The sequence below is a fragment of the Dama dama genome, chromosome 2, assembly GCF_033118175.1.
Source record: "Dama dama isolate Ldn47 chromosome 2, ASM3311817v1, whole genome shotgun sequence".
Taxonomy (NCBI): Eukaryota; Metazoa; Chordata; class Mammalia; order Artiodactyla; family Cervidae; genus Dama; species Dama dama.
The window spans coordinates 23,109,077-23,116,694 of record NC_083682.1 but is presented as its reverse complement, the minus strand read 5'-3'; the positions used below and the strand labels follow the sequence as shown (position 1 = coordinate 23,116,694).

General features: G+C 39.3%; 1 protein-coding gene across 1 annotated transcript; it reads right to left on the bottom strand.

The window, feature by feature from the left end:
• Window positions 1-3,457: 3,457 nt before the first annotated feature.
• Window positions 3,458-4,396, bottom strand: LOC133066635 (olfactory receptor 8B3-like). Its single transcript, XM_061157907.1, has one exon. It carries the CDS (start codon window positions 4,385-4,387, stop codon window positions 3,458-3,460), a length of 930 nt encoding a protein of 309 aa, XP_061013890.1. The 5' UTR covers window positions 4,388-4,396.
• Between the last annotated feature and the right edge of the window lie 3,222 nt (window positions 4,397-7,618).

Genomic DNA, 7,618 nt, shown 5'->3' with positions numbered 1-7,618 from the left:
GTCACTTTTTCATTTCTACTCAAGTTTCCATCACTCTACTAGATATCTCAGTTTCCCTATGATGACCTTCAAGAAAGAGAGAATTCCTATAGAGCAGAGGCCACACCAATATTCTGCTTCCTGGAAGGAAGTTGTTAACAGTCTATAGGAGTTACAGACACTTTACCACAAGAAATCATGATCTTCATTCATGTTGACATGATGTCAACAATTGGTAACAGGTATAGAGGAGAACCTTGGTGGCCTAAACATATACTCCATTGTTTCTACACATTCTCCTGCTCTATTCCATCCTAGAAGAACAGAGGATGAATAAAACAAGGTGTATGTACTTTAACATGTTTTGTAGGATAGCATGAAAGAGAAATAAATTAATTTGGGTGCTGATTAAATTAGGTGTTAAGTTAGTGAAAACAAACCAAGCTGTATTCTTATAATGACATGTAAAGTTGTATAATACATATATTTCAACAAAAAAAATTTTAGGAGAAAAATATTTTCTTCCTCTGATATTGCTATGTTCTGGATTTGTCACTTGGAACTGCTATAGTTCCCCTGCTACCAGAATGAGGACAAAGCCAACACAGAGGATATGTTCAGAACAATACAAGCAGTTGAGTCAGAGATCCAGACCTTGGAGTTTCTTGTTATTCAATATAAATACTTTTCCTCATTTTTTAGCAACAGAGAAAAAAAGAAACTTAGTTAGTTCACATTCCTTCCATTGAGGAAATTCAGTGCCAAGGGAACTTCATATGTATTTCACCTCCACTGTTCTGGAAGAACTGGCTTTGGAGATATCGACACTGAGCAGATGCAGTCACAGAATCTTCTCCCTGTGTTGGCAAGAGTCAGAGCATTGATACAGCAGTCTGAATGTTACGGAAGTTAGTCTAAGGTTCAGATTAAAGCTATAGCTATAAATCTATTAGGAGACTGTAAAGGGAAACCACAGACTAGGCAGCTACAGCTATGTTGTAGATTTCATGGCATTTGCTTAAGGCTTTTAATTTTTTTATACCTGATTAGAAATCCAGGGCTAAGTCTCCCCTAAGACCTTCCCATTGTGATAAGCTCTGCAGGCAAGAAATTGGTGTCTATTTTTACACCCCAATCATGACAGTAAATGTTAGTTTTCCTTCAGGGAACGTACATCTCCTGGGACATAGAAAAAGATCCTCTCTGTTCTTCATAAAAATGAAAATAACTAATGTCACTGAAAATTTCATTAACTGTCATTCCAGGTAACATATTAATTTTTGTAGAAATTTATAAACCCTTCAGTAAAGGTTATTTATTTGCTTTGTAAGATAGTTTGAGTATCTTTAAATATTTGTGAACATTTTATAGACATATAGTAAAAGGATATTTTTATTGCTTTTAGACATTATTATGGCATTTAGACATTATTGTTTTAGTAAAATGCTATTAGGTATAATTCTAATCCAATATTCCATGAAAATTTAGTTTGGGCTGTTCTGACTCAATATGTCTTTGCTTTTAATAAATTAAGTCTATAAGAAAATCAGGGGCTTCCCTGGTAGATCAGCTGGTAAAGAATCCGCTGGAATCCAAGAGACCCTGTCTCAATTCCTGGGTCAGAAAGATCCCCTGGAGAAGGAATAGGCTACCCACTCCAGTATTCTTGGGCTTCCTTGGTGGCTCAGACAATAAAGAATCCACCTGCAATGTGGGAGACCTGGGTTCAATTCCTGAGTTGGGAAAATCCCCTGGAGGAGGGCATGGCAACCCACTCCAATATTCTTGCTTGGAGAATCCCCATGAACAGAGCAGCCTGGAGGGCTACAGTCCATGGAGTCCCAAAGAGTCGGACATGACTGAGTGACTAAGCATAGAGCATATAAGAAAATCACTGTTCAAAGACTTCTATTTCAAGAAAATATGACTTTAGAATTCCTAGATATGTATTAACTTCTATTCATGCTTATGAGCAGCTAACATTTATTTTGAAATAAGTATAGATCCACAGGGAGTTGCTAAAATAATGTAGAGTCCCTTGAACGCCATCTAGCTTCCTATCATGATGACCTCTTTCACAATTGTTGTGTAACAGTAAAACCAGGTAATGGACACTGGTTTAGTAATGGTAACAAGACTTCAGGACTGCAGACAGTGAGATTTTAGCAGTTTTATATGCACTGAGTGTTTACACTGTGTGTGTGTACATGTGTGTAGATCTATGCAATTTGATTCTTTGTATATATTCATGTAACAACACCAAGACAGGATACAGAACTGTTTCACTACCTTTAGAAATTCTTATACTACTCTTTTATAGTCACACCCATCCCCTTCCACCTTCATTTCTGTTTTCTCCATCTCTATCTCTTTCATCTCCACCTCCATAGTCAAGTCATTTGGAGGATAATAAATGAAATCAAACAATATGCAATCTCTGAGATTGGCTTTTTTCACTAGCCATGATGCCTTTAATGTTCATGCCATTTGTTGCATGTATCAATAGCCATTTCCCTTACTATTGAGTAGCATTCCATTTTTTACAATTTAAGTTTATTCCACCTTCAGCAGTAATTTAAATATTACTGTATTCTTGTATTTATACAAAAGTAAATCTGTTTTATTTATGGAAAATGTTTCAGGGGCAGAGGCTAGAAATCACAGTTGAAGCTGGTTCTTCTCTGAATCCCCTTTAAGCCAATCTGAGTCAAGCCTCTCATTCTTCTTTCTCTATGAATAAAGACTGAGACATCCAGATTTTTAGCAGGTTTTTAATAACTGGTCAAAGACAAGGGGAAAGCAAGGAATGCCCTACCCCTACACTTTGTGAGAGTGTACAGCATCATTACCAGTCATAAGCAAATTAGTTAGGAAAAGGCATTTGGTTATAACAAAATTTCTATTATCTAAATTTATTATCATTCATTCAACCCCAGTACACATGTGATAGTTTCAGAATTGCAAGTCAATACCAGTGTGAGAAATACATTTACTGTCTGGTGTACATTGCTTGTATACAGTTTATTTTTCCCCCTTTTCTCCTTACAATGTTTAGTCAAATAAGTAGGTAACACCATCAAAGAAAGAATTTACAGATACACAAAAGGGAAAGTCTACCATGAATCCTATGATGCTAGATTAGAGTCAGAGATAACATGTTTCTATCAAATATATATTAAGATTCATTGTTATTCAGTCACTAAATCATATCTGATTCTTTGAAACCCCAAAGATTTGCAGCACACCATAAGAGCCACAGTTTTAGGGAACGGCCACACTTTCTTGGATTTTACCTCCAGAACACCCCAGCAGGTTCTCACAGTGAAGATCTGAGAAAGAACCACCTTGGCTCCCACAGGGGAGGGAAAGAGTAATGTTTGTAACAATTATTAGTAACAAATAGTACTAATTATTGGTAACAAATACTATTAACTACTAGTAACAAATAGTACTAACAAATAGTACAAAAAAATTTCACTTAGAACACCCTTTTCCTCAAAGTCTTACTCAGTGCAACTTGGACATCTTTGTTCCTCAAACTGTATATGAAAGGATTCACCATTGGCCCCACAATGGTGTAAAAAATTGTGGACACTTTATCTTCATCCAGAGACCCAGCAGGAAAAGGCTTGAGATACATGAATGCAGATGATCCGAAGAAAATAGAAACCACGATTATGTGGGAGCTGCAGGTACTGAAGGCTTTGGACCTGCCCTCTGCAGAACGGATGTGGAGGATGTTGGAGAGGATCAAGGTGTAAGAAATGGAGATGGTGACACTGGGCACTATGACATTGACGCCCACCACAATGAAAACCACCAGCTCATTGATGGAGGTGCTTGTGCAGGAGAGCTGGAGGAGAGGAGGAATGTCACACATGTAGTGATTGATGATGTTTCCATCGCAGAAGGAGAGTCGCAGCATGCACCCAGTGTGGGCCACGGCACCCACAAGCCCCATCGCGTATACACCCACCATCAGCATGAGGCAGACCTGATGGGACATGGAGACCTTGTAGAGCAGGGGCTTACAGATGGCCACGTAGCGGTCATAGGCCATTGACGTCAAAATATAGCACTCATCAATAACAAAGAAGGAGAAGAAGCAGAGCTGAGTCATGCACTCTGCATAAGAGATGATGTTCTGGCTCACAAAACTCATCAGCATTTTAGGGGTAATGACAGAGGAGTGGCAGAGATCAATGAAGGAAAGGTTGAAGAGAAAGTAGTACATGGGAGTGTGCAGGTGAGGGTTCAGAGCAATAAGAATAATCAAGCCAACGTTGCCCACCACAGTGACCACATAAATTGCCAAGAAAATGAAAAAGAGAGGCAGCTGGAGTTCTGGCTTCTGTGTTAAACCCAGCAGGATAAACTCAGTCACTGAAGAGTCATTCTCTGGGGCCATTCTTCCCTAGGACACACCTGGAGAACAGGACAGAGGGTAACGTTAAAATGAGCGTCCCGCTCTCTCCACCCAACCCCACTCTAACGAGAGAGACCCAGAATGCAAGAAGGAACCCCAGCCCACCCCTCTGTGCCTTTGTTTTCTCTTCTGTATAAAGGCTGAGGGAATTTTTAAAGATGTGTATCAAAAACACTAATGAGCAAGTTCTACAGGGATTAGGTTCAGTGACCCTGAACCTCATGACAACAGCCTCTCTGCTCCGCTTCTGCTCTGACAGTCACCAGGCCCACCCGATGATCAGTGGTCATCTCAGCAGAGAGAAGACGTGTCATTTCAGGGAGTCCCAGGCTTCCACAGATGAGGTGTGGAAGACGAGTAACAGGACAGATAAAATTCAACACTCACCTCATGAGGACCTCAGTCCTGCTGGGTTAATTGAGCTCAGAGAAATAAAGTCACTTTCATCCTTCCCGAATGTCAGGTAAAGGACTTCTACAAGCTCTCAGAAAGGTCCTAATGTCTCTCCTTGCTAAATTCAGCACAGAGTCAGATCCAAAGTCAGATATGGATCAGTTTTGGAAGCTTCTAAATGACAAAATCAAGGTCAGCTCACCTTATTAATTAACTCTTCTCCATTATTTGCATGGAAGGGCAAGTGGCTTTGATGAATTTTGAGGGAGAACAACCTAAAACAGAGTTTTCTGTTGTTTTGTTTTCAGCGAGTTTTAGACTGATGAAGCCAGAGCAGACCTCAGTAGCTCTGGCTCTGAGATGCCACGAGTTACAGGTCATGATTCCTGATGGCGGCTCTGCAAGAGTGTCCTCTCCAGACTAGGGGGTGTAAATAGCATCTGCTCGTGCCCAGGGAGCCACCTGCTAATTTGACCCACGGGTTTTTATGAATTGGGAAATCCTAGGAACCTGATTAAAAATTAAAAGACCTGTTTTCTTAGTGTTTTCCCCAGAGGTCAGACTTTGAGGCAAAAAGAAATTACGTACTTTGCATATTCAGCCTAGTTCATGATAACAACACTGACTTTTTGGAAGTATACCATTTTACAGACCTTTTAGTTTCTTACAAAACAGGACACATCCCCAAATAGAAAAGCAGAATCTCCCCTCCATCCACGTGGTTTCTTTCTAGCATCTATCACTATATGAAATACTATACATTTATTTGTTCCCTGCATGTTCCCACCACACATAAACACACATTTATGTACTCACAAACGTTTGAATCTAAGCTATATTTTTTTCTATTTTCTTCAGAGTTATTTCTGCAGCACCTCAGAGCAATACTTGGCACATAATAGGCACCCAATAAGTATTTGTATAATAAAAGAATAAAGAAATGAGGATCCCTTTCCCATCTTTCTTGGAACCTATGTTGGGCACTACAGCAAAATTCTTACCCTGTAGGCAAAGGCTTATGTAGTGCTGGTGTTTTTCTTGGCAGACCTGAGTGTAAGACAGGAAAGACATCAGTAAGGCATGTAAGATCACTGCTAAACTCTTAGATCTCATCTAAGAGCACTTCAGATCAAAGCTGCTGAATTCAGAGAAAATAATGTAATTTCCATCTTCCCTGAATGTCACAAAGAGGATTTCTACAAATTCTCAGAAATGTCTCAATGTCTCTCCCTGACAGCACAGATCAAAAGGCAGATTTAGGTCAATAGAAGAAGCTTTCAAATGCCAAAATCAAGGTCAGCTCACTATCGGAAGCCATTAGGAACCATTCGAGATTTTTATTTCTTTTTTTGACATGGCATTGAAATCATCTAAGTGCAAGCTTAGAAAGATTAATATGGCAACAGCTGGTAGAATGGCCTGGCATAAGAGAGACTGGAGACAAGCTGACTCACAAGAGGCAATGAAAATGGTCAATGAATGATAAAAATGCCCTGAATTAACTGTGCTACTGTGAATAATTCCAAGAAACAAACACATGCAAGAGATACTTTAATCGCAGCACTGTTTATAATAGCCAGGACATGGAAGCAACCTAGATGCCCATCAGCAGATGAATGGATAAGGAAGCTGTGGTACATATACACCATGGAATATTACTCAGCCATTAAAAAGAATTCATTTGAATCAGTTCTAATAAGATGGATGAAACTGGAGCCCATTATACAGAGTGAAGTAAGCCAGAAAGATAAAGAACATTACAGCATACTAACACATATATATGGAATATAGAAAGATGGTAATGATAACCCTATATGCAAAACAGAAAAAGAGACACAGATGTACAGAACAGACTTTTGGACTCTGTGGGAGAAGGCGAGGGTGGGATGTTTCAAGAGAACAGCATGTATATTATCTATAGTGAAACAGATCACCAGCCCAGGTGGGATGCATGAGACAAGTGCTCAGGCCTGGTGCCCTGGGAAGACCCAGAGGGATCGGGTGGAGAGGGAGGTGGGAGGGAGGATCGGGATGAGGAATACATGTAACTCCATGGCTGATTCATGTCAATGTATGACAAAACCCACTGCAATGTTGTGAAGTAATTAGCCTCCAACTAATAAAAATAAATGAAAAAAAAATAAAATTTAAAAAAAAAAGAGATACTGAAAGGAAAGTCGGTAGAGCTTCTCACAAATGGGATAGAAATAGACAAAAATCCCAAAGATATTAGCCTAGGTGCCAGGTTAACTATGATGTTACTACAAACAGAAAATTCAGAAAGAATAGGAATGTTCATAAACATTATGCATTCAGTTGTGAACATGCTGATCTTCAGTTTCCAGCTGGACAAGCAAGTAGAAGTATGGGAACCCACTGCAGTATTTTTGCCTGAAAAATCCCATGAACAGAGAAGCCTGGTGGGTTTCATAGTCCATGGGGTCACAAAGAGTTGGACACAACTGAGCAACTAAAAAGAAGTATACAACCCAAATAAGGCTAAATAATGCTCAAGAGGAAGACAAGAATCTGATAAAAAAAAGATCTGGGGACCATTTCCACAGAGGTTAAAGTCATGGAGTCAGGGGAACTCAATGAGAAAGAATAAAGAGGGCAGAGACACAAGAAAAACATTTGTAAAATCTTTCATATGGATTATACATAGGACATTTGAAAACCCAATCATTACTAAAATGAGTCCCAACTATTATTACCAGATCCTTAGAAATAACAAGAGTACCAAAAATTACTAAGGACAAACTTGAAATGTGTCCCACAAGATAGACATTTTTGGGCTTAGTCTTGATTAGGACCTTAGAG

Coding starts and splice junctions, on each gene's coding strand:
- LOC133066635 (XM_061157907.1), bottom strand. CDS start 4,387: ATGGCCCCAGAGAATGACTCTTCAGTGACTGAGTTTATCCTGCTGGGT.